Raw genomic sequence first — 25,504 nt, 5'->3', positions numbered from 1 at the left:
CGACGCTTTATCCACTGCACCACCACAGGTCAGGCGTCTTCAGAATCTTGAAAGCAAATCTTATAGTAAATATGAACTCACTGCCACTTACCAATATCAGAAAATAATTTTTATCCGTTAACTTCTAGCCCTGCCACTAGAAAGTAAACTACATGAGGGCAAGGACTTTAGTTCACAAATTAAACTCAGGTGACCTGGAACACAGTGGGCACTAGAAAAAAACTGCTGAGTAAATTTGCTTGGCATATATAGCACCTCAAGATGATAGAAGTAAGATGCTTGCTCAATAGCAAATATCACTGATATTCGTGAGCAACCAACTTCGGCAAAATTCCTGTATTTCTAGGTTGTACTCTTTCTCCTTCCCAAAAGGCCAGCACTGAAAAGTAGGATCTCCTAAACCAGCAAATGGTTTCTTTTCCAAACTCAATTTATTTCTTATTGTCTACGCAGCTTACTTTTGTGTATATCAAGATGATTGTTTTAGGAACTGGTATTGAAACCAAAGTGCCTTTAGTATGCTTTGTCTCCTCCTTGCAACTGTCTTTTAAAAATAAAAAAATATTTTTGTGTGTGTGTTTTAAAAATTTTTATGTGCCTTCAAATATCAATGAAAAACCTGCCAAATATCTTATTTTTTTCTTTTTTGGTATTTTGGTAGCTAAGGCAATATGAGAAATAAACAAGAGAGAAATGGTACAGCCTAATAGTTAATTTTCACTTAAAATACTTTTCCTTAGAGAGAGAGAGAGAGAGCGAGAGCAAGATCATAGCCCTGGTGGGGTATCTTAGTTGGTTAGCGCATCATCCCTGATATGCCAAGGATGCAGGCTTGATCCCTGGTCAGGACCATACAAGAGTCAATGAATGAAAGCATAAGTAAGTAATGTTTCTCTCTCTCTCTCAAAATTAATATAAAAGTAAAAAGTTTAAAAAGAAAAGATCATGGCAATACTATATAGTCTAAATGCATACTATAAAATAAGCCAAGCACTAAAAATCCAAATATTAATAGTTTCAACAATTCTCTCTCCTCCCTTTGTCATTAGTTTTTCTTACCACCAAATATATTTTAATAGCTCTATCTTAACAAGATTACCTGCCAAACGTGTTATTTCTTTCCTTTATTTTTAAGCGAGGAGGGGAAATAATGAGACAGACTCTCCCACGTGCACCCTAACCATGATCCATCCGGCAACCCTTTCTTGGGACGATGCTTGAGTATCAAGCTAGTTTTAGCACCTGAGGCTGATGAGTTCAGACCAAGAAGCCATTCTCAGCACCTGGGTCCACAGTCAAACCTATCCAGCCACTGGCTGTAGGAGCAGAAGAAGGAGAGATGGGGGACAGGGAGGAAGTGAGAGACAGTTGCTTTTCCTGTGTGCCCTGACCAGGAACCAAACCCAAGACATACATACACCAAGCCAAAGCTCTACCCATTGAGCCATTGGCCAGGGCCAAACACGCTATTTCTCTTTTCACCTTTACAGAAACATTCTTTGATACAATTATCTATAATGGTTCCCTCAATTCCTTCCCTCCCATTCTCTCCTGAACCTACTTCAATCAGAATTTTCCTCTAACAAAACTGCTCACAAAGGTCTCCAATAACCTTGGCTCCCATCAAATCCAACGGCCGATTCTGAGTCTTGATCTAACTTGACCTAACTGCAGCATCGTTGGTCAAATAAGTTTGTAAATATGATATAGATGTTTGCTCACTTATAGTTTGCATTGGATGTGGGAGACAGGCTGTAAGCAGGCAGGGTCATTATAGCCTAAGGCTTAGTGCCTTTCCCACCCTTGACTGTTGCATGATATGGGGTGGTGCACTCTCATGAGGAATCCCATTATGCCTCAGATAAGTGACTTTGTATCAGAGACTTCCTTGTTTGTATATTGGATTAAAGGTTTTGATTTCTACACTATAAGGAGAGCAGAGAAAGGCCACATGGAGGAGAGGAGAAGCAACCAAAAATGGCTGAGTGCTGAAAGAGAGGCCAGTTTGTGCAGAGTTTGTGCAAAGAGAAGGAGATGGGGAACAGAGGTGAATAAGGCTGGTGAGGTAGAAAACTGGAACAGAGGTGAATAAGGCTGGTGAGGTAGAAAACTCTGATTCTAGGAAACTCGGATAAGTCAAGTGGCTTTGGGAGCCCTGAATAGAAAGGGAAGTGTTTTCCCACTGTGTATTTCTTGCCTGCCGGGTACAAGCTAGGATTAAACCTAATGGCCCACCAGTTCTTGGCTCCTTTGTTTCATTACCGTCTGTCGGAATCAAATGCAAACCTGAATTGGCCAGGTGGCTGTGGCTACTGGCTTTACAAGCATCTAACAAATGATCATTCCTTCCTCTCTGAAACACTTTCTTCATTTGCTTTCCACATACCACATTCTTAATTTTCCTTCTACTTCACTAGTCACTCTAGTCCTTTCTCCTAGTCTGTTTTTTTCTCTTTATCTGCAATCCTTGAAATTCCTCAAGGTTAATTCCATGTGAGTAACCACATATTTCTCATTCTTTTCCATTCTTGCATTTTCTTCCCCAGCACTTGACATTATAGGACATGCTATATACTTTATTTATTGTTTTATTTTCTAACACAATAGAATATTTCATAAGGTTAGGGATTTTTGTCTGTTTTTGTTTAGTGTATTTCCAGTACACAGAACAGATTTAGCTTCATCAAAGGAGCTCAACACATATTTTTGGATGAGTGAATGAACAAAAAAAAAAAAAAAAACAAGTTTAACAGTCACTTTGCATGAGTAACTTTTTTTTTTTTTTTTCTTTTTTTTTCTTTCCCTTTTCATTTTTCTGAAGCTGGAAACAGGGAGAGACAGTCAGACAGACTCCCGCATGCGCCCGACCGGGATCCACCCAGCACGCCCACCAGGGGCGACGCTCTGCCCACCAGGGGGCGATGCTCTGCCCATCCTGGGTGTCGCCATGTTGCGACCAGAGCCACTCTAGCGCCTGGGGCAGAGGCCACAGAGCCATCCCCAGCGCCCGGGCCATCTTTGCTCCAATGGAGCCTTGGCTGCGGGAGGGGAAGAGAGAGACAGAGAGGAAGGAGAGGGGGAGGGGCGGAGAAGCAGATAGGCACCTCTCCTGTGTGCCCTGGCTGGGAATCGAACCCGGGACTTCTGCACGCTAGGCCGATGCTCTACCGCTGAGCCAACCGACCAGGGCTGCATGAGTAACTTTTATGAGTCAGTCATCCCAATAAGCCAAGTTACATACATTTCATTCAACCCCTAACAATCCTGATATGTCAGAGGCTGAGGGAGAGCTGGATGGGATGTTGGAGGGGGTGTAAACTTGCTCTAAATCATAAAACTAAGTGGCAGGCCATGATTCAAACCCAAGTTTATCCTCTTCAAATTTAATGCTCTTAACCAGCACATGATATTCATTTCACTGGAGTATTATTTCATTAAATTTGGAATAAATTCAATACTGCTACTTGCAGAGTCAGCAATCAGGTTTCCTGTAGTTGTGAATTAATCTCCATTTTCTCTGTGAAAACATTCATTTAGTAACACCAGTTTAGAAATCTTAATGGAGATTCTTATTTAAAAAGAAAGTATTCTAGATTGCCATTTTTGGTGATAACTATCCAAGTGAGAAGGCAACACAGTATTCTTAAAATGTTGATGGCAGCACTTCAACTATCTCTCTCCCATTTCTTTTTTTTTTTTTTCATTTTTCTGAAGCTGGAAACAGGGAGAGACAGTCAGATAGACTCCCGCATGCGCCCGACCGGGATCCACCCGGCACGCCCACCAGGGGCGACGCTCTGCCCACCAGGGGGCGATGCTCTGCCCATCCTGGGCGTCGCCATGTTGCGACCAGAGCCACTCTAGCGCCTGGGGCAGAGGCCACAGAGCCATCCCCAGCGCCCGGGCCATCTTTGCTCCAATGGAGCCTTGGCTGCGGGAGGGGAAGAGAGAGACAGAGAGGAAAGCGCGGCGGAGGGGTGGAGAAGCAAATGGGTGCTTCTCCTGTGTGCCCTGGCCAGGAATCGAACCCTAACTCTCTCCCATTTCTATGAAAAAGGTCAAGCCAATGGTTTCCAAACCTGACTGAAGAGTCACCTATGAGTTTTGTTTTTACTAAAAACAACATTCCCAGCCCCAGCCAGATGGCCCAGTTGGTTAGAGCATAGCCCTGCTACAGCAAGGCTGGGCACATACAAGTATCAGCCAATGAATGTATAAAATTGATGCTTCGCCCTCTAAATAAAAAATAAATAAAAACATGGTTCTCAGACCCAACCCCAGAGCAAGTGGATCAAAATCTCTGGGAAACCAGGTTAACGAGCCTAGTATTTTTATTATTTATTTTTTTAGCAAGGGAAAGAAACACAGACACAGGAAGGGAGAGAGATGAGAAGCATCAACTCTTGTTGTGGCACTTAAGCTGTTCACTGATAGCTTCGCCTATGTGCCTTAACCAGGGCTCCAGCCAAGCCAGTGACCATGCACTCAAGTCGAATGAGTCTGCACTTAAGCCAGCGACCTTGGGTTTTGGAACCTGGGACCTCAGCATCCTAGATCAACACTCTTCCCACTGTGCCGCACTGGTTAAAGGAGCCTCGTGCTTTTTAAAGCTACCCAAGAAAACGTGGTGGGCTAGCCAAATGGAAAACACTAGTTAAACAAACCAAAGTTGGCTAAAGGCTTAATACCACTATCTGAGCATCTGGCTCATGTTTTAACAATGACTAAGTCTCACTGATACTGACCTTCTTGGAAAGAGGAACAATGTTGTGGGGTCGAACAAGCCTCCGTTTCTTACAGCTCAGAACAGGACGTGTTCGAGCTGCCACACAGGTGCCATCAGTTGATGAGGAAACTAGATTCAGTCGTTGCTTTTTATGTAATTGTTCTTCAGCATCAGAGCTGTCACCTGGAATGTGGTCTGCCAAGACAGGCTGAAGGCTACACAAGATGAAGGAAGAATATTCACTTTTCAGAAGGAAACAAAGTCTCTAATACTGGTTCAACCTCCTCTCCCTGCAAATGCTACAGACACAAGTAAGTATTCTGGAGCAGAAGGAGGTCACCTCCTGATGCTGATGCCTGCTAACCTAGTGCTTATACTTATTTGTAAGGCTCTTGGTGGACATTACCTCTATCATGTGTGAAAAATGCAGAAGTCAGTAAGTGAACTAAGTAAAGCTCTAGTGATCAAATTTCTCTGTCTAAAACAGAAACACCAAAAAAGTGAATAAAATTGCAACTGATTAAAAAAATGAATTTTGTAAATGTCAGGGAGCCACCTAACTAAGAATTATTCTATGAAACTCAACTTTTAGGAATGTGTACACATTTTCACTTGTAGAGGGATTTCTTGAACTTTCATAAATACAGATTTACAAACACAGCCTTTGGGGATTTAATCTGTTCCAGAGTACAGGATTTTATGTAAATACTTCTGAGGAAATCTAACACTAGGACAATCAAAAGGATTCACCATTGTAGGACCTTTCATGTTTCCCCATGATGAGTTATTTTAGGCCTTAATAAGTAAAAAGGAAATACATTAGTATCCTAATTAAATATACTTGCTACAGTTGAAGATACGCACAACATTATAAAGTGATAAGGTTTCTGTTTCTTTAAACCAGGGTTAGTCCCGGCTAGGAATAACTAAGAGCTCCAAACTCATTTTTTATAACCCTACTGAGTGAATGTAAGAAGTAGAAGAGATAAAAACGTACGTGTTAATGACTCCATTGACAGGTCTCAATGTTCCACATGATTTGGTAGACAATGACTCTGAAGGATGACCAGAGGCACCATGGTTTTCCAGTGGCTGAGAAACAGACTCGATCTGAAGAAGAAGAAAAACAAAATTAAAATTTACATCATCAACAACATTCAACTACCGACACCCAGCTAGGAACAAGAGGAAATTTAAATATACTTAATTCTGCTTAACTTCACAGTGTATGATGGAACCCTGTTTCCAGAAAGCCATAAATTGTTTAAAAATACATATATATTTGTGTTAAAAAAAAAACCCAGAAAAAACTTAATTCCCATATAACTAATCACCGAATGCTATCAGGTAGTAACTATTGTCTTTGGACTATACAAATCAAATATATGCTTAGAATACAGTAAAATGAAAAGAAGAAGGTAATAAAAATCTGGAACATTTTAATTTTAGTATTTTGAAACAAATTATATATTTAGTAGGCTCAAAAGGAATAGGGCTAGCCACGAGATGTCAATCATATGGAATCTCTGAGGTATAGGCAATAAAAACACAGATACAGTTATCCCTTGGTTCTGGGAATTGTTGGAATACCACAGAATGGCTATGGTCCTTGTTACCTTACACTTGAAATGACTCTCGGGGTGTTCTGAAGTTCTCCTTCTTGCTACCAGTGCCAATATTTTGAGGCTGAAATTCTATTTATCTATATTGCCCAATTTCTTTTTGATCTTTTTACCCAAAGGACAAAAAACAAAAAGGATTTGCAGTCCCAAGAGTAGTTGTAAACAAGTATCCAGAAAGGACAAAAGATTGGAAAGCTAATTTAAAAGTTTTAATACAAATTATCAAAAAAGTTAGATCAACGTAATGTATAAATAGGTAAGACAAACCAGTATATGGAATGAGTAAACACTGGGGAAATTGTCCTGTCTTCTTTCTAGATACCCTGTACCTCTACTAAGGTATCACAAATGTCTTGAATAATTACATTAATGATGCCAAAATTATGGTAAATTGGCACACATACTCCTTGCCTTAAATGCTATACCGATTTCCTTTTGGAAAGTAATGTGGTATTAAGTAGCAAAAGTTATAAAGATGTTCATATCCTCTGACAAAATATTATCCTCAATCCTAAAGAAACAACTCAACCAACACATCCCTAAAATCTTATACCCAAAAATGTTCCCTGTGATTGATATCAATAATGTAGATGGTTCAACATCTAAAGCACGGTTATAAATTGTGGCCACTGTAAGTCAGAATATTGAATATAATCATAAAAACATTTCTTCTTATTTTATGCCAGAAAATTATGTAAAGATAAAAAATACAATCTTCTAATAATTTTGGAAAGGTGTTAAATTCAATTTTAAAAATACAATTTGTGGTGATTTTAAAAATACCAAAGAAATATTATAATAATATGAGAAAGGACTGGAAAAGCTAAAGAATTTAAGATTCAGGTTGGCATTAAGTAGCAGATGTGACTCCAGGCATGTTACAGCTATTCTCGATTTCAGAAGTTCTGGTTTAGATGAAGAATTTTCCTTTGAACATGAAAATGTTGCGACTATGAACTTTTTGCTCGTATACTGATCTTAAGAACTCCCATTTATAATTAAGATTTATTTTGCCTGGCCAAGTGGTGGCACAGTGGATAGAGCATTGAACTGGGACTCAGAGGCCCCAAATTGGACACTCCGAGGTCGCCAGCTTGAGTGTGGGGTCGCTGGCTTGAGCGTAGGATCATAGACATGACCCCATGGTCACCGGTTGAGCAAGGAGTCACTCACTCTGCTGTAGCCCCCTGGTCAAGGCACATAAGATGAAAGCAATCAATAAACAATGAAGGAGCCACAATGAAGAATCGATGCCTCTCATCTCTATCCCTTCCTGTCAGTCTGTCCCTATCTTTCTGTCTCTGTCTTACACACACACAAAAACAGACACACAATTTTATTAAGAATAATGGAGGAATTAACTTAAAGGACATCTGTCGCCCTGGCCGGTTGGCTCAGCGGTAGAGCGTCGGCCCAATGTATGGAGGTCCCAGGTTCAATTCTTGACCAGGGCACACAGGAGAAGTGCCCACCTGCTTCTCCACCCTTCCTCCCTCTCCTTTCTCTCTATCTCTCTCTTCCCCTCCCGCAGCCAAGGCTCCACTGGAGCAAAGTTGGCCTGGGCACTGAGAATGGCTCCATGGCCTATACCTCAGGTGCTAAAATGACTCCGGTTCCAACAGAGCAACGGCCCAGATTGGCAGAGCATCGCCCCCTGGTAAGTATGCCAGGTGGATCCCGCTAGGGTGCATGTGGGAGTCTGTCTGCCTGCCTCCCCGCTTCTCACTTCAGAAAAATACAAAAAGGACACTCGTCAAGATGAAATGTTGCAATTCTTTAACAAAATCTTATTTTCAAACAAATTTGTCTTTCTTACAGAAAGTCTGAAGAAGAAAAAAAAAGTCCCAAGTCTAAAGGGGGGGAGGGGAAGCGCACAAATCACCAGTAATCACACTACCTACAAAGGACTACTACTAAGAGCCTATCTTGTTTTTCATGCCTAAATAATTTTCAGTGTGATTTCTATCGATCTTCTTAGAGGACTCAAACTTTCCTGGGGGTGATTAAGCCCCCAAATTAAAGTTGAAGTCAAAAGGCAAAACATTATTTAGCATAGAAATATTTGTCAAGAATATAGAAGTGCACAGCAATCAAAAGCATGAATGTCAGAGAGGGAATGTGCATGGATTTCAGTCCCACTCATACAGGGAATAACTGAATATTTAGGAGGAGTCTGCTCAAAGACCTAGGCATATCCTGTAATCGCACCGAGATCCAAAAGCAAGGCATTGGGGCACTTGCATTCATCACTCATTCTCAAATGCAAAGAGCTTAAAATATTAACCCCCATCTGGAAAAGAAAAATATAACTCACTGATACATAAAATTTTACTTAGAGCTTCTTCTTCTATTTTTAGAGACAGAGAGAGAGAGAGAGAATCAGAGAGAGGGATAGACAGAAACAGACAGACAGAAAGGAATGGAGAGATGAGAAGCATCAATCATTAGTTTTTCATTGCGCGCTGCAACACCTTAGTTGTTCATTGATTGCTTTTTCATATGTGCCTTGACTGCGGGCCTTCAGCAGATCGAGTAACCCCTTGCTCGAGCCAGTGACCTTGGGTCCAAGGTGGTGAGCTTTTGCTCAAACCAGATGAGCCCGCACTCAAGCTGGAGACCTTAGGGTCTCAAACCTGGGTCCTCTGCATCCCAGTCTGATGCTCTATCCACTGCGCCACCGCCTGGTCAGGTTACTTAGAGCTTCTTAAATGCATTCACACTGCCTTAAGACAGAGTGAATAAATACTCCCTTATTCTGCAGTCCAAACGGCTGCTAAGACAGAGGGTAGAGAAACATTAACAAACACTTTACAAATATTAAACCCACACACTAATTTAAGCTTAATCATTACTACTGCGGTGGTTTACATCATTAGTATTTTCAGGAAACTAAAGCATGAATTACTCAGACATCTGTCATCCAATGTAAAATTGTAAATAGGATGAAAAGCGTTAAGGCTCTCCCATCTACCAAGTACTGTAGGAGTTATACAGAGCACTGGTTTTCAATTGCCAGTCAGTGGACGAGTGCGGGTCCACCAGGGTGGTTAACTCTTTTGTGGACTGGCATGAAATTTCTGCAAGTCTGGCACCAGTGTGTGAACTGGTGGTTGAAAACAACTGAATAGAGCTTCTTTTTATTTTTGAGAGGGAGGCAGGTGGACAGGGAGTGGGGTGGGAAAGAGAGATTGAGAGAGAAGCATCAGCTTGTTGTTCCACTTAGCTGAGCATCCACTGATTGCTTCTCACACGTACACTGACTGGGCCTCGGATGGGAGACCTTGGGGTCCAGAATTGAGCTGGCAACCCTGGGATGAAATCAGTGATCTCGGCACTCCAGGATGACACACAATATATACTGCACCACTGGCCAGGGCTATGTAGAGCTTCTCCTGAGTTTTATATAATGTTCAGATACACACATGAGGATACATGCATCCCATAACTATAAAAAGAGTAAAAAAACTAAAGTGGTAGTAGTGACCCCCACCTTTATCCCCACAAAGCAGAGCCCCAGCAGATTACCTTTTGGGGCAATCTTAGAGTTACAGGTAATAACGAGGTTACTGAAGTGATGCCCTCCCCTGATTAAAAGGGCCCACTATACAAAATAAAATGATTAACACAGTAATGAGATTCTTATTTGTCATTCTTATACAGGCAGGCATCTGATTCATTACTCTCTAGGCCAGACAAATTAAGTGTGACAACCTTTAAAGAAAAGCTAGATAAAATTAAGGTTTTATGGGGTAGATTTTCTGCAGTCTAAGAACCAATGTCCACTGGGTTTATTTTACCAGAACATAGATAAAGTAAAAAGCTAAACCCTAAAGGCATCTAAAAAAAATACATACTAAGGCCCTGGCTGGTTGGCTCAGTCGATAGTGTGTTGGCTCAGTGTATAAGAGGTCCCAGGTTTGATTCCCAGTCAGGGCACAACCACTGCTTTTCTTCCCATCTCTCTCCCTCTTTTCTCTCTTCCCCTCTCACAGCTAGGGGCTCAACTGGTACCAGTGTCAGCCTTAGGCACTAAGGATAGCTTGGTGGATTTGAGCATCTACCTCAGTAGGGGGTTGCCAGGTGGTTCTTGGTTGGGGTGTGTGAAGGAGTCTATCTTCCCTCCTCTCACTTAAAAGAATAATAATAATAAAATTAAACTCCTGCATTAAAATTAAAAAAATTAAACTCTACTTGCAACATATTTGTGTATATATCTTTAGTCAGTAAATGCCATGCCATAACTGCCTGAAATATTTTCTTTCTTTCTTTTTTTTTTTTTTCCCATTTTTCTGTAGCTGGAAACAGGGAGAGACAGTCAGACAGACTCCCGCACGCGCCAGACCGGGATCCACCCGGCACGCCCACCAGGGGCGATGCTCTGCCCACCAGGGGGCGATGCTCTGCCCATCCTGGGCGTCGTCGCCATGTTGCGACCAGAGCCACTCTAGCGCCTGAGGCAGAGGCCACAGAGCCATCCCCAGCGCCCGGGCCATCTTTGCTCCAATGGAGCCTTGGCTGCGGGAGGGGAAGAGAGAGACAGAGAGGAAAGCGCGTTGGAGGGGTGGAGAAGCAAATGGGCGCTTCTCCTGTGTGCCCTGGCCAGGAATCAAACCCAGGTCCTCCGCACGCTAGGCCGACGCTCTACCGCTGAGCCAACCGGCCAGGGCCCTGAAATATTTTCTTAAATGTACCACAAAGCTGTTTGTCTAGAAAACTTAACTGTTCTGTTTGGGTTAGTTACTGCCTTTCCAACAAATATTATCAAAATGAAAAAAAAAGGGCTAACTGGGTATAAAGAAACCAGTACCTTTATCAAATATATATATTCCTTTATCAAAATAAATTAGTTTTTGACTTTATATGAATTATTCCACGTTTCAAGTTCCCCAGCTCAATGATCAGCACAATCTTATTTAAAATCAACAAAATATTGCTGTCCCACAAATAGTATCCTAGTCATTTCCCATGAATCAGCACCATGGCCAGGAAACTGTGCTAAACTGGGAGTGGAATACTCTGAAAATTCCACTTCCACCAAGTTACTTTTATGTAAAATTGGTTTCTAAGTGCCTCACTTTTCTATGTTTGTCATGCTGAGTTTAAATGAAAATCTATACGAATACATGAAAACAATTTTGAATTACTCATTTTTAAAAATTTTAGTCAGCATAATAATGCTCGTTAAATCCAAAAGCTATTAAAACCTGGTATTTGTATTTACCAACACCACTGAAAATATGCATGTGGAATCTAAAGAAATACAGTAACTGCAAAAAGTCTTATAAATTTTAATTGCTCAATTTATCCACAGTCCAATTTATTTTAAAAGTTCTAATTATTAAGTTGGAGTTTTTTAATACTATGGGCCAAATATTCCCCTGTATTTATTCCCCTGCTTTCTATCTCAAAACACTCACTGGGCCAAGGTACCATTCACTCATTGTCCCTGGTGACTGCAAAACCTCAGGGAAAGAAAGTTGCTCCTGATTAACCAATGGTAGAAAGATTATATTTAGGATTGTTTAAAAAGGAAAAAGAAAAATCACCAGACCAGTTAGTGGCATAGTGGGTAGAGCGTTGGCCTGGGATGTTGAGGAACCAGGTTTGAAACCCCAAGGGTGCCAGCTTGAGTGTGGGATCATAGAGATGACCTCATGATCACTGACTTGAGCAAAGAGTAACTGGCTCAACTGGAGCCCCCTTGTCAAGGCACATACGAGACAGCAACAAATGAACCAAAGTGCCGCAATTACCAGTTGATGCTTCCCATCTCTCACCCTTCGTGTCTCTTTCTCTTGGAAAAAACAAAAACAAAAAAACCAGCTTACATTTTTAGCATGCTTTTCTTCTGAGAAAGCCTTAGCCCTTCACTCTTTATCCCTTTCACTTCCACAAAGTAAGAAAAGAGTAAAGGAACGAGGCAAACACAAATAATAAAGTCATTTGTTAAAAGCCACAGAAGCAAAGCTTTTGCTAAAACGAAACAAAAACCTCCTCAATTTCCTCTTTCTTTTCCTATCTATCTATTTATTTTTCTGATAGACAAACAGGGACAGATAGACAGGAGGGGAGAGAGATGAGAAGCATCAATTCTTTGTTGTGGCACCTTAGTTGTTCACTGATTGCTTTCTCATATGTGCCTTGACCAGGGGTCTACAGCAGACCGAGTAACCCCTTGCTCGAGCCAGCGACCTTGGGCTCAAAGCTGGCAAGCCTTGCTTAAGCCACATGAGCCTGCGCTCAAGCAGGTGACCTTGGGATCTCGAACCTAGGTCCTCTGCATCCCAGTCCAACGCTCTATTCACTGCGCCACTGCCTGGTCAGGCTCTTTTCTTTTTTAAATAAATTTTATTTTGCAATGTATGATTAAGGAAGGCTTGTCAGAAGTGAGGGCAATTTTTTTTTTTAATTTTTTTATTTATTCGTTTTTAGAGAGGAGAGAGAGAGACTGAAAGAGAGGAGAGAAAGAGAGAGAGAAGGGGGGGAGGAGCCGGAAGCATCAACTCCCATATGTGACCTCAGCATTTCCAGGTCGATGCTTTATCCACTGCGCCACCACAGGTCAGGCAGGGCAATTTTTAAAAAATATTATTTATTGGTTTTACAAAAAGAGGAGAGAGAGGACAGGGAAACAAGAAGTATCAACTCATAGGTGCTTCACTGTTCATTGATTGCTTGTTGTATGTGTCTTGACTGGGCAAGCCCAGGGTTTCACACTGGCGACCTTGGCATTCCAGGTCAACGCTCTATCCACTGCACCACCACCGGTCAGGGAAAAACCTTTTCAATTTCAAATCCAGCCTTTTAAAAAATATTTATACAGTAATTACCGTTTGTATTAAAAAGGAGGGGAATATAAGAACATATACATTTATCTGCTCGTTTGTGCAAAAGAATTATAGGAAGGATAATCCAGAAAGTAATGAAATTTACTGTCTAGAGGAGGTGGGAACAGGATGGAAAGAAGAGAAAAATTAAAACAGGGTAGTAAGGATGATAGCCTTTGTATAGCTCCAAGCCTTAGAACTGTAGTAATGTTTCACAGACATAAAAAAATAAATAATAAAGATCAACTAGAGGGTAGTGTAGGGGGTGCGGTGGGGGCACAATGAGGAGAATATTGTAGTAACAAAAGAATCTAACTGTATTACAAAAAAATTACATACACTGAAAGATATGAGGAAGAAAATAGTATAACTTCAGAAAACAGTATTTTGACTGTGTGACAGACACATGACTAACATACTGTATTATACTGTACTCTGGTTAGTAAATATATTTCTCACAGAGATACGAGTTCACACTTATGAAAAAACTTTATGGTGTGCCAGGATTGAACAGCTAAGTATAAATAAGGAAAGAGGTAGTAGGCTCTCATGTTAGCAACTGATATATATGAACTCATGGTTTTTAACATATATACAGATGGGTCAAGAAATATAGATGGGTGTGTATATGCATGTGCTAACATATACATACATGTTTTGTCTGACACCAAGTAGCAATGAATACAATTAACATGATACAGTCCCAGACAGGTTTTATTTGAATTTCACTCGTTTTCTCACTAGTGTCCCTATTTGGTCAAAAACCACACATCGCTTTTAGTTGGTTTTGAAATCCTGTTCTCCAAAAAAAGAAACCAGGGCTAGACCAGATAAAAGACAAAATGAACGTGGAATATCTTGTAGTTCCAAAAAGTGAATGCTCAAAAAAGAGACGAGAGAAGCATGTTGTAAGGACACAGGAGCCAATCTGAAGGAGGTCCTAATGCCAAAAGCTGAGACAACTGGAGCAAATGAATGAATAATAGTAAGAGACTATAATCCATAAAATAAAAAATCATGAATCCATTCTGATATAAACAACTGAAATGACTAAATAAACAAATGCATAAGGAACAAAGGACAGCTCTTCCTAACAGAATTACAATTAACAAATGTAGAAAATAGAAAATCACCACTTAGTACACATGACAATAATAATGGTTGCAGGCAAAAACTTCTAGTGCATGATAAAATTGTGAATTAAAGTATGATATAATGAAGCATCAGAATATTACATAGTAACTCTCCATGATAATTATTCATTGCAAAGGGAAAAACTTCACAGTGGAGAAACCTGGCAGGCACTACCTTAACCAAGAGAAATAAAACATCACTTCCAACATCATGCACCTCCAATATGGTGCTGAGAAGGGCAAAGTTATCATTTCTGTGTTATTACTACAAAAAATGCATAACCTCTAATGAGAAAACATTGGGGTAACTCTAACTTGAGGAACATCATACAAAGTGACCAAAATAACTTGTGTTAAGGTCCTGAAAAGACAAAGACCAAGGAACTCTGACAGATTGGAAGAGACTTGAAGAAAGATGACAACTAAAAGCAATGTGGGATTTCGGACCAAATAGGGATATTAGTGAGAAAATGAGTGAAACTGAAATAAAACCTGTATTGGACTGTCTCAATGTTAATTCCCCACTGTGATCACTGTACAATGTTATGCAAACTATAACATTGTACAGAGGAATCTGGGTGATGACTATATGAGGACTGTATATTCAACTTTTTTAATGTTTATATTCTATTTGTTCATTTTAGGGGAGGGGGAGGAGGAGGGGGAGGGGGAGGGGAGGAGCAGGAAGTATCAACTCCCATTTTGTCCCTTGACCAACCAAGCTCAGGGTTTTGAACCAGCAATCTCAGTTATCCACTGTGTCACCACAGGCTAGGCCAACAACTTTTTTTTTTTTTTTTTTTTTTGCATTTTTCTGAAGCTGGAAACAGGGAGATACAGTCAGACAGACTCCCGCATGCGCCCGACCGGGATCCACCCGGCACGCCCACCATGGGGCGATGCTCTGCCCATCCTGGGCGTCGCCATGTTGCGACCAGAGCCACTCTAGCGCCTGAGGCAGAGGCCACAGAGCCATCCCCAGCGCCCGGGCCATCTTTGCTCCAATGGAGCCTTGGCTGCGGGAGGGGAAGAGAGAGACAGAGAGGAAAGCGCGGCGGAGGGGTGGAGAAGCAAATGGGCGCTTCTCCTGTGTGCCCTGGCCGGGAATCGAACCTGGGTCCCCCGCACGCCAGGCCGACGCTCTACCGCTGAGCCAACCGGCCAGGGCCTACTTTTATTTTTATTAGGTCTAAAATGTTACCTTTTTTTTTTTAAGTGAGAAGAGGGGTGATAGAAAGACTCCCGCATGCACCCCATCTAGGATCCACCTGGCAACCCCTGTCTGGGGCTGATGCTTGAATCAAATCAACAGAGCTATCCTCAGCACCTGAGGCCAACTGGCTGAGAGAAAGAAGAGAGGAAGGGAGAGAGAAGCAGATGGTCGCTTCCACTGTGTGCCCTGACCTAGGATCAAACCTGGGACATCACATGTTGGGCGCTAAAGCTCTACCACTAAGCCAACTCGCCAGAACCTAAAATAATTTCTTTTAAAAAGTTTTTACACTGCATCATAAAAATGTACTTGCAGTCCCTCGATAATTTCAGGTTCTCTAAAGTCTTTTTTTACATTATTCACGCAGTAACACCCTCCCTGCAAATTCACACCCACATCACCCTTCAACAAGTCCACAGAACTCAGCGTAAGTACCTTCTTCCTTATGAAGCTACCTTTCTTGACCTCCCTTATTAAAAGAACCAAGAATTCTTCCCCCTAAACTCCCCAACTGTATACCTGTTGGAAGAATCCTAAGCCCTCAAGGGAAGATACTTGGATTCTGTTGATAGATGTTACCTAGACACAGTGTAGTCTGAACAACAATCGACATTTTTATGAAGTGTTTATTGTGGACCAAACACTGTTATAAGACTAAGAACTTGTGCCTGACGCAGTAGATAGAGCATCAGACTGGGAAGTGGAGGACCCAGGTTCAAAACCCCGAGGTTGCTGGCTTGAGCACGAGCTCATCTGCTTTGAGCAAGGCTAAACAGCTTGAGCCCCTTGAGCAAGGGGTCACTCGGTCTGCTATAACCTCCCTGCACCCCGTCAAGGCACATATGAGAAAGCAATCAATGAACAACAAGGTGCTGCAATGAAGAACTGATGCTTCTCATCTCTCTCCCTTCTTGACTGTCCTGTCCCTGTCATCAAAGGAAAAAAAAAGACTAAATACTTGTATTATTATTCCTACTTTACAAGAAGGTGTGGGAAGTGGGGGGGGGGTAGTTTTCTTCTTTTCCAAGTGAGAGAGGGGAAGATAGACTTCCTCATGTGCCCCGATCCAGCTGTCAACTCCTGTCTTAGGGCCATGGTTGCAACTGAACTATTTTTAGCACCTGAGGTAGAGGCTCCACAGAGCCATCCTCAGTGCCTGCAGCCAAATGTGCTCAAATTAATCGAGCCATGGCTGTGAGGGGGGAAGAGAGAGAGAGAGAGAGGGAGGAGGAGAGAGAGGGAGGGAGGAGGAGAGAGAGGGAGGGGGAGGAGGAGAGAGAGGGAGGGGGAGGAGGGGGAGGAGGAGGAGGAGGAGGAGGAGGAGGAGGAGGAGGAGGAGGAGGAGGAGGAGGAGAGGGAGTGGTGGAGAAGCAGATGGTCACTTCTCCTGTGTGCCCTGACCAAGAATCAAACCCAGGACATCCACATGCCAGGCTAAGGCTCTACCACTGAGCCATAAACATATTTTTCTATAAATGTCTATTGGGTCAAGGTGGTTAGCTGTGTTATCTGGATCTCTTATATCCTCATGGATTTTATTTAGTAAGTCATTCTATCAGTTACGAAGTGAGTGCTTCATGCATTCTAAGTATCCATCTTTTTTATTGCCTTCTTGACAAACAGACCCCGTTCTCGTTGTAAAATGTCCTACTTTATCTCTGGTAATATTTTTTGTCTAAAAAATGATTTTAATGCCTAACCAGGTGATGGCGCAGGGATACTGAGGACCTAGGTTCAAAACCCGAGATCACAGGCTAGAGTGCGGGAGCGGTTGCCAGTTTGAGCATGGGATCATACACATGATCCCACAGAGATGACACCATGGTTTCTGGCTTGAAGCCCAAAGTTGCTGGCTTGAGCAAGAGGTCGCTGGTTTGGCTGGAGTGCCCTTGGTCAAGGCATGTATTAGAAGTAATCAATGAACTAAATAAAAGTGCCACAACTTCGAGCTGATAACTTCTCATCTCTAATGCTTCCTGTCCATGTCTGTTTCTAAAACAACAAAAACAAAAAACCACAAACAAAACCTCTATTTTACTGACATTAAAACACCCTCAATTAACTTTCTTATGCTTGCTGTTCATGAAATATATATTATCTTTTCCTGTCCTTTTATTCTCCATCTGAGTTTCCAGTTGGTTATCATTTGCCTTTAGCCTAAAGAAATTTAAGTAAGGATATTCTGCCAACAAATTATCTCAGCTTTTCCTTATCTAAAAATGACTGTCTTGATTTTCAAATAAAAAATATTTTTGGCCTGACCAGGCGGTGGCGCAGTGGATAGAGCATCGGACTGGGATGCGGAGGACACAGGTTTGAGATGCTGAGGTCGCCAGCTTGAGTGTGGGCTCATCTGGTTTCAGCAAAGCTCACCAGCTTGGACCCAAGGTCGCTGGCTTGAGCAAGGGGTCACTTGGTCTGCTGAAGGCCCGCGGTCAAGGCACATATGAGAAAGCAATCAATGAACAACTAAGGTGCTGCAACGAAAAACTGATGATTGATGCTTCTCATCTCTCTCCGTTCCTGTCTTGTCTGTCCCTATATATCCCTCTCTCTGACTCGCTCTGTACAAAAAAAAAAGAAAGAAAAATATTTTTGCTGTTATACACTGTTAAGTGGCACCTTTCCCATTTTAAGTATCTCATTCCATTGTTTCTGATGTCACTAATCCTTATCAATGCACTTATATGAAATATATCTTTCTTCCTTCCTCTGGCTACTTCCAAGATTCTCTTCACCAGATTTTCACCCATTCATATTTCTCATGCTTACTATTTTCTGAATTTCTTGAATTTGTAAACTGACCATTTTCATTCAGATATCCAGTCATTATTTCCTCAAAATTTTTTTCCTGTACCATTCTCTCTCCTCCTTCTGGAACTTGAACTATACCTATTTCCTGTTTCCCCATGACTAGGTTCATTCCTGAACATTTTCTACATTCAGACTTTCCATTCTCTGTATTGAGTCATTTCTACTGACCTGTTACATCATGTTCACTGACCCTTCCCTTCTATAGTTTTCAATCTGTTCTTAAATACAGTAGATTTGAATACTGAACTTTTCCATTCCCCCACGTTGACTCATTATCTTTTACTAGAAATCTTCAAACATTTTTATTAACTGCTTTTAGTCTTTATTTCCTAATTCCAGCCTCTGAGTTATTTCAGTACCAGTTTATACTGACTACCTTTTCTCATGACTAAGGGTCACATTTTCTTATTTATTAATGTCTTATGTTCTTTTAAAAATTTTTTATTGATTGATTTAGAGAGAGAAAGGGAAGCAGGGAAGGCAAGGCTGAAAGAGAGAAAGAGAAAAAGAGAAAGAGAGAGAGAGAAAGATCGATTTGTTGTTCCACTTATTCATGCATTCATTGGTTGATTCTTGTATGTATCCTGAGTAGGGATCGAACCTGCAACCTTGGTGTGTCTGAATGATACCCTGAGCTACACCGACCGCTAAGGCTGTTCTTTTTTGTTTATTAATATGTCTTAATTTTTTTTAATAAATAAATTTTTATTTAAATGGGGTGACATCAATAAATCAGGGTACATATATTCAAAGAAAACATTTCCAGGTTATTTTGTCATTTAGTTCTGTTGCATACCCATCACCCAAAGAGAGATCGTCCTCCGTCACCCTCTATCCAGTTTTCTTTGTACCCCTCCCCCTCCCTAATTTTTTATTATATACAGGCATTGTATATGATTTAATGTAGAAAATTTGAATCCAGTTTATTTTTACTGAAGTGTGTTAATTTTTTGGCTTAGCAAGCAAATTTTTAATTGGTTAGAAACCAACTGAACATAGATTTTGTGGAACTGGTTTTACACTTTCATAGAAACATACTGTAGTCTATTTTGGATTTGTCCTTAATCTTCTGGTGACTTCCTTAGTCCTGGAAAGTCTATAAATCATAAAGGATGAGTCTTACTTGGCATCAATGTAAGGCCCAAAATGTTTACCAAGTCTTGTTGGGATTCAAACTCCAAATTCTATCTTCCTTGCAATGGGTAGCCTACGAACTGTTACTTTCTACTAGGCTCTATCAGATCTTCCCTGATGTGCAGTTGAGGGCTTAGATTAAGATTTGAGAAGGATTTATATAAATTGTGGGGCCCAACACTACCCAACCTCCACAACTCTCTGCAACTATTCTTTCCTTAATTTCTATACAAGCCAATCAATGACACGGTATCTCTCTTAGGTCCCAGATACCCTGTGCCACAGGTATAAAGGAGGCCTCATCTTTAAGAATATTTTTTTGCCTGAAATTGTTGATTTTCTTTGGTACTTTTCAAATGCATTCTTCACATACCTAGTAACATACAGGCTCCAAGTTGGCTCTTTTTTACTCATTCCTCATTCTTAATTGGGGAAAACAAACTATTATTTATTTGAGAGGGAAGAGAAGGAGAAAAAAGAGGTAAAGGGCATGTTTCAGCACACTGGAGAACAATTCTCTAAGATTTTTTTTAAAATCCCTTCTTTCCAGAAAACAAACCTTTGTTAGGAAAGGTTTTTATTTCATATCAGAATTTATTACTGCATAGTTAATTAGCAGCTACAAAGCCAGGGGCCCTTGGTGTCTCTCTTCTCCTCTTACCTTTCAAACTATGAACTGTCTTTCAATTAGAAGTCAGGCTGAAGGAGTTGGGGGGGGCATTTTCCTAGATCTTCCCTACCTCTCCCCACTATTCTGTGGCATAAAAACAGACACCCCCCCCCCCAATCTCAGGCAATATACCTTACTTGTCTCAATGGCTCAAAAAGGCTAACCCATACATCCAATGTTGTTGATCACAGGTTGGGCCTCTTTAGAATAACTTAGTTTCAGGGCCCTGGCCAGTTGGCTCAGTGGTAGAGCGTCGGCCTGGTGTGTGGAAGTCCAGGGTTTGATTCCAAGTCAGGGCACACAGGTGAAGCGCCCATCTGCTTCTCCACCACTTCCACTGTTGCTTCTCTCTCTCTCTCTTCCTCCTCTCCTGCAGCCATGGCAATATTAGAGCGAGTTAGCCCTGAGCACCAAGGATGGCTCCATAGCCTCCACCTGAGGCACAAAAAAGTGGCTCCAGTTGCAACAGAGCAAGGGCCCCAGATAGGCAGAGCATCACCCCCTCGTGGGCTTGCTAGGTGGATCCCAGTAAGGATACATATGGAAGTCTATCTCTGCCTCCCCTTTCTCATAAAAATAATAACTTAGTTTCAGTAATATCTGTACTGTGCTCATAACCAAAGCAGACATATATAGTTAAAAAAAAAAAAAGTCAGCCCTGGTGGGTTGGCTCAGTGGTAGAGCATCGACCTGGCATGTGGAAGTCCCGGGTTCAATTCACGGTCAAGGAACACAGAAAAAGCAACCATCTACTTCTCCTCCCCTCCCCCTTCCCTTCCCACAGTAATGGCTCGACTGATTCCAGTACGTTGGCCCTGATGATGGCTCTGCGGAGCCTCCACCTCAGGCACAATAAAAATTGCTCAGTTGTGAGCATGGCCCCAGATGGGTATAGCATTGGCCCTAAACAGGGGTTGCCAGGTGGATCCCAGTCAGGGCAAATGTGGGAGTCTATCTCCCCTCCTCTCAATTAAATTTAAAAAAAAAATACATTTTTTCATCCAATTTGGAAACAAGGCAAAATATGATTATGTGTCCCTTCTGTGTAACACTAGAACATTATCTAACAAGCCTACCAAAAGACCGTATGACTCTTCCAAACTGAGGAACGAAATAGAGGCAGAGGTGGGGTCACAGGGAGCAGAGAGACAGCTGTCAGAGGGAAGAGGGATGAGGGAATGGGATCAGAGAAGGTGAAGGGATTAGTGAAATTATATATACTTAAACACATAGATACAGATAACAGGACAGCAAATCCCAAAAGGAAGGGGGGTGGAGGAACAATGGAGTACAAGGGTTAGGGGTGAGGGAGTTATATTGAGACAGTTGAATTCATGTTAACACAATAAATTAAAATTAATAAAAAATTTTAAAAAATCATGATTCTCCATAAATTATTTAACTTTGTTTAACTTACTATTTATAAACATTAATGAGTTCAAATTGATTTGTGTCTAATTGAAAACATAACTTCAAAGCTTATGGCTGTATTAGTCTATAAAATATTTACAAAGTTTGTATACTGCTGTGTATATCTTATTCCAGCATTCTTCCTTTCAATGACCACATATACCAGTGGCAGTCAACCTGGTCCCTATCGCCCACTAGTGGGTGTTCCAGCTTTCATGGTGGGCGGTAGCATAGCAACCAAAGTATAAATAAAAAGATATAGATTTACCTATAGTAAGTTATTTTATAAAGATTTATTCTGCCAAACTTAGCGAAAATCCGACATAAAGTACTTGGTAAGTAATTATTATTATATGCTTTAACTTGCTGTAACTCTGCTTTATAAATTTTATAAAGTAAAGTTACTTCTCTACTTTATAAATCACCATTACTGTGGAATCGGTGGGTGGTTAGAAAATTTTACTACTAATAGAGATACAAATGTGGGCGGTAGGTATAAAAAGGTTGGCTACCCCTGATATATACAAATCAGTATCTGGCAGCAAGATACAGTTAGCAATTATGCCAACACTCCCATCTTAATCAGTTATTCTGTATTTCTTTGAGAATTATGTCTAACCTCTTGAAACTGTATTTTGACAGTTTAAAAAAAAATCTTTTGATTTTTCTGTTGTTGTTAATCCCAGTGAGGTTCAGAAATGTAAATATAAAAATAAATACCACAGGCCCTGGCCGGTTGGCTCAGTGGTAGAGCGTCAGCTTGGCGTACAGAAGTCCCGGGTTCGATTCCCGGCCAGGGCATACAGGAGAAGCGCCCATTTGCTTATCCACCCCTCCCCATCTCCTTCCTCTCTGTCTCTCTCTTCCCCTCCCGCTGTGAGGCTCCATTGGAGCAAAGATGGCTCCGGCGCTGGGGATGGCTCCTTGGCCTCTGCCCCAGGCGCTAGAGTGGCTCTGGTCGGAGCAGAGCGTCGCCCCCTGGTGGGCGTGCCGGGTGGATCCCGGTCGGGTGCATGCGGGAGACTGTCTGACTGTCTCTCCCCGTTTCTAGCTTCAGAAAAATACTAAATAAATAAATAAATAAATAAATAAATACAATATAACAAAAATATCTGACACAATTATTTTTAAAGCACATGTCTTCAAATTGGAGTGGGGGCAAAAAAGCACAATGAATATTTCCTTTTGGAAAAAAATAAAAATGGAAAACAAGATAGTTAAATATGAAAATTTACAACTGCCCTTGCCAAATATAACCTAAGATATTTTAAAGCAAAATTGAGAAATCAAGGTATAAATCACTTTTCAAAGCACAAGCTACGGCCTGACCTGTGGTGGTGTAGTGGATAAAACGTTGACCTGGAACACTGAGGTTGCCTGGTTCAAAACCCTGCACTTGTCCAGTCAAGATAAATATGGGAGTTGATGCTTCCTGCTCCTCCCCCCCTCTTTCTTTTCTTTTTTCTTTTCCTTTCCTTTCCTTTCCTTTCCTTCTTTTTCTTCCTTCCTTCCTTTCTTTTTCTCTCTTTCTCCTCTCTAAAATGAATTAAACAATTTTAAAAACAAAACAAAACTCAAGCTACATAACAAAATGACAGAATTAAATATTGCTCTTCTATAATGAAAACCTTTGCCTACCAACTCACATATTAGGTACACTGCAAATACCTGACCTTTGAAAAATGAAGTACCTTAAAAAAATGAAGTCATTTAATGTCTTTTAAGGAATATATGCTTTGCAGCCCACCCACCAATACAATAAACCAGTGATTTTCAACTTTTTTCATCTCATGGCACACAAACTAATGACTAAAATTTTGTGTAGCACTTAAAATGTATTTTGCCTATTTGACAAAAATAGAATTTTGATTCATTGACACTGGAGGGATACTGTTGTGTTGGCTGTTGTAGTTTCTTTTAATCTGACAATCTAAGGGAAAGGAGATGTGTGCCCCTGACTAAAACAGTCAGGTATTGCATGATTTTAAAATTCTTGTGAGGACATCAGAAAAATGGCGCCGTGAGGAACGCTCCCGGTACCTCTCCCAAAAATTTCAACAAGCTCTTCAACCAGTGACAGAAAAATCTATCCTTGGAGCATCAGGAAGTCCCACACACTGAACACAAAGTGCTATTAACAAAACCACCTTCAGATGCCATTAAGGAAAAGGAAATCGAATATCATGGATACAAAAGACAGAGATGTAACACAGATAGATGAGGAAAAATCTATGGAGAATTTTTTTTTTTTTTTTTGCAGAGAGAGTCAGAGAGAGGGATAGACAGGGACAGACAAGCAGGAACAAAGAGATGAGAAGCATCAATCATTAGTTTTCATTGCGCATTGTGACACCTTAGTTCATTGATTGCTTTCTCATATGTGCCTTGACGTGGGCCATCAGCAGACCAAGTAACCCCTTGCTTGAGCCAACGGCCTTAGGTCCAAACTGGTGAGCTTTTGCTCAAACCAGATAAGCCCGCACTTAAGCTGGCAACCTCAGGGTCTCAAATCTGGGTCCTTCCTCATCCCAGTTTGATACACTATCCACTGCACCACCGCCTGGTCAGGCTGGAAAAAAGTTTAATATATTGGAAACCTTGAAGCTAAATGACAGAATTTAGAGTAGAAATCCTAAAAATACTCAGATATACAAGAAAACACAGAAAGGCAATTTAGGGAGCTCAAAAAACAACTCAACGAACACAAAGAATATATTAAAAGAAAACTGAAACTATAAAAACAAATCAACAGAGATGAAAAACTCAATTTATGAACTGAAAAACGAGGTAACAAGCTTAGCTAGGCCAGATAGAGGGTAGGATTAGTGATATAGAAGACAAGCAACTTGAGGCACAGCAGAGAGAAGAGGAGAGAGACTCAAAAATTTAAAAAAATGAGAAAGCCCTACAGGAATTGTCTTACTCCATCAAAAAGAATAACATAAGAATAATAGGTATATCAGAGGGAGAAGAGAGAGAAAATTGAATGGAGAACATATTAAAAAAAAAATAGACGAGAACTTCCCAAGCCTGTGGAAAGAACTAAAGCCTCAAATTCAAGAAGCAAACAGAACACTGAGTTTTCTTAACCCCAACAAACCTACTCCCAAGGCAAATCATAATGAAACTGGCACAAACCAACGACAAAGAAAAAATTCTCAAGAAAGCCAGGGAAAAGAAGAACACAACATATAAGAGAAGGCCTATTAGATTATCATCAGATTTCTCAGCAGAAACTCTACAAGCTAGAAGAGAGCGGACCCCAATATTTAAAGTTCTGAAAGAGAGGAACTTTCAGCCAAGAATACTATACCCATCAAAGCTATCCTTCAAATATGAAGGAGAAATAAAAACATTCACAGATACAGAAAAGATGAGGGAATTTATCATAAGAAAATCCCCACTCTAGGAAATACTAAAGGGGCTTTTCCAACCAGATACAAAGAACAAAACGAAACAAAACCACTCCAAGCAAATAACATCCAACAAAAGTAGGTGTAGCAATACTCATATCTAATAATGCTGACTACAAGACAGCAAAAGTAATCAGACAAAAATGGTCATTTCATAATGATTAAGGGACACTGAATCAAGAAGACATAACAATTCTTAATATATATGCACCAAACCAAGGAGCACCAAAATATATAAGACAGATACTTATTGACATAAAAATAAAAACTGACAAAAATACAATCATTCTTGGAGACCTCAATACACCACTGATGGCTCTAGATCATTCATTCAAACAGAAAATCAATAAAGATATATTGGCCTTAAACGAAACACTAGAGCAATTGGATATGATAGACATCTATAGGACATTTCAGCCCAAAGCTATAGAGTATACATTTTTCTCTAGTGTACATGGAACATTCTCAAGAATTGACCATATGCTGGGCCACAAAAATAACATCAGCAAAGTCAGAAAAACTGAAATTGTACCAAGCATATT

General features: G+C 40.8%; 1 protein-coding gene across 4 annotated transcripts in view; it reads right to left on the bottom strand.

The window, feature by feature from the left end:
* KANSL1 (KAT8 regulatory NSL complex subunit 1) overlaps nt 1–25,504 on the bottom strand; it is a 217,615-nt gene that overhangs the window by 25,115 nt on the left and 166,996 nt on the right. For all 4 annotated transcript variants that reach the window (XM_066262685.1, XM_066262684.1, XM_066262683.1 and 1 more), the window contains 2 exons: nt 5,724–5,836; nt 4,746–4,941 (listed from right to left, as the gene is read on the bottom strand). In XM_066262685.1, coding sequence (XP_066118782.1) covers nt 4,746–4,941; nt 5,724–5,836 — 309 coding nt within the window. The remainder of the gene's footprint in view (nt 1–4,745; nt 4,942–5,723; nt 5,837–25,504) is intronic.

The sequence above is a fragment of the Saccopteryx bilineata genome, chromosome 2 (assembly GCF_036850765.1).
Source record: "Saccopteryx bilineata isolate mSacBil1 chromosome 2, mSacBil1_pri_phased_curated, whole genome shotgun sequence".
NCBI classification, from domain to species: domain Eukaryota; kingdom Metazoa; phylum Chordata; class Mammalia; order Chiroptera; family Emballonuridae; genus Saccopteryx; species Saccopteryx bilineata.
The sequence above is the reverse complement of the archived record's forward strand: the minus strand, read 5'-3'. Positions and strand labels throughout refer to the sequence as shown.